The 1,101-nt window shown below is 47.6% G+C and overlaps 1 protein-coding gene across 1 annotated transcript; it reads right to left on the bottom strand.

Moving 5' to 3' along the window:
* Window positions 1–455: 455 nt before the first annotated feature.
* F5891DRAFT_1180678 (uncharacterized protein) lies at window positions 456–872 on the bottom strand (the record flags this gene model as incomplete). Its single annotated transcript, XM_041365968.1, has 3 exons — window positions 456–533; window positions 592–732; window positions 780–872. 3 exons carry the CDS (start codon window positions 870–872, stop codon window positions 456–458), a joined length of 312 nt encoding a protein of 103 aa, XP_041233229.1.
* Window positions 873–1,101: the final 229 nt, after the last annotated feature.

The following is a 1,101-nucleotide window of genomic DNA, read 5'->3' as shown; positions in this document are numbered from 1 at the left end:
CTTAAGTCTAGTCTATCTATCATTTCCGCATACGCGCGCGCGCTTTCCCATGCTTCGCGCTAATACGCGCGCGTGTTCCCGCGCCTTGCGCGCACCTGCGCTTTCTCGCGCTTCGCTGAAGCGCGTACCTCTAGATCTTGGCTGCACTCGCTTCCCCTTTAGGGTCGAACGCACTTGCCATCTCAAGTATCGCAGACTAGGCAACGCGCGACCTTACAACTTTTATAGATACAGTCTGGAGCTATCTTTGCTCCTCACAGTATTGTTGTTTCTACACCGCCCTAGCGGTGCTCCAGACAATCAGCCAACGAATGACACGAACCCGAATCCATACCAGTTTGGTTCCCCAGGCCATGACCTAAACCTGAGTCCATACCAGTTTCCGCCTCTGCTGACTCCAGGAACCCCGCTATCAAATGCTGGCAGTCATGCGCTGCCACAGGCGGATGAGTTTTTCAGTAGACCGCCTCAGGCTGAAGCTGCCAAGCTGCCGGTGCAGGAATATTGAACACCATCCCATATAATGCGTCCTCCTAGCTCCAAACATATTAGTTAGGATAATTAGCTAGCCATAAAATGCACAGTACTTACTTTATATTTCTGGGCCTCTTGCCAGCGCATAACTTGAAGTCGGTCAGGAGTTTCAGGTTCGGTCGCGCTGAGGTCGACATGTTCAGGAACTTGTAGTAATCTGGGCCGCTTGGTGGGCCGTTGTAGCGAGATTTCGACTGTCTACAAAAGCACTTAGTTAATTAGTTGTATTTAAATCTGGGACTTACCACAGACCCTGGCCACTTGGTTTCAAAAGTAAAACTGAATGTCCGTAGTTTTGAAGGTAGTTCGAGCTTGATCTTGTCTGCATTGTTGGACATGGCGCAAGTTGACAATGGACTTAGAGAAATTTTCGAAAAACATACCTTACTTAAAACCAACCGTATGCAGACAATCAAAAGATTGAATTTCCGAGTCAGTTAGTGACGGAACAGCAAGCATTTGAAGAGAATAAATGGATGTCGGAAAAGACATGGTGGCAAAGTCCGAAAAGGATCTGTTTACATTTGTAACCGCAGACCAAACAAAGGCTTTGTTTCAAAATTTAGG

This window comes from Suillus fuscotomentosus (genome assembly GCF_016647785.1).
Source record: "Suillus fuscotomentosus strain FC203 chromosome Unknown F5891scaffold_2, whole genome shotgun sequence".
NCBI classification, from domain to species: Eukaryota; Fungi; Basidiomycota; class Agaricomycetes; order Boletales; family Suillaceae; genus Suillus; species Suillus fuscotomentosus.
Note: the sequence above shows the minus strand (reverse complement) of the source record. Positions and strands in the feature narration are given on the sequence as shown.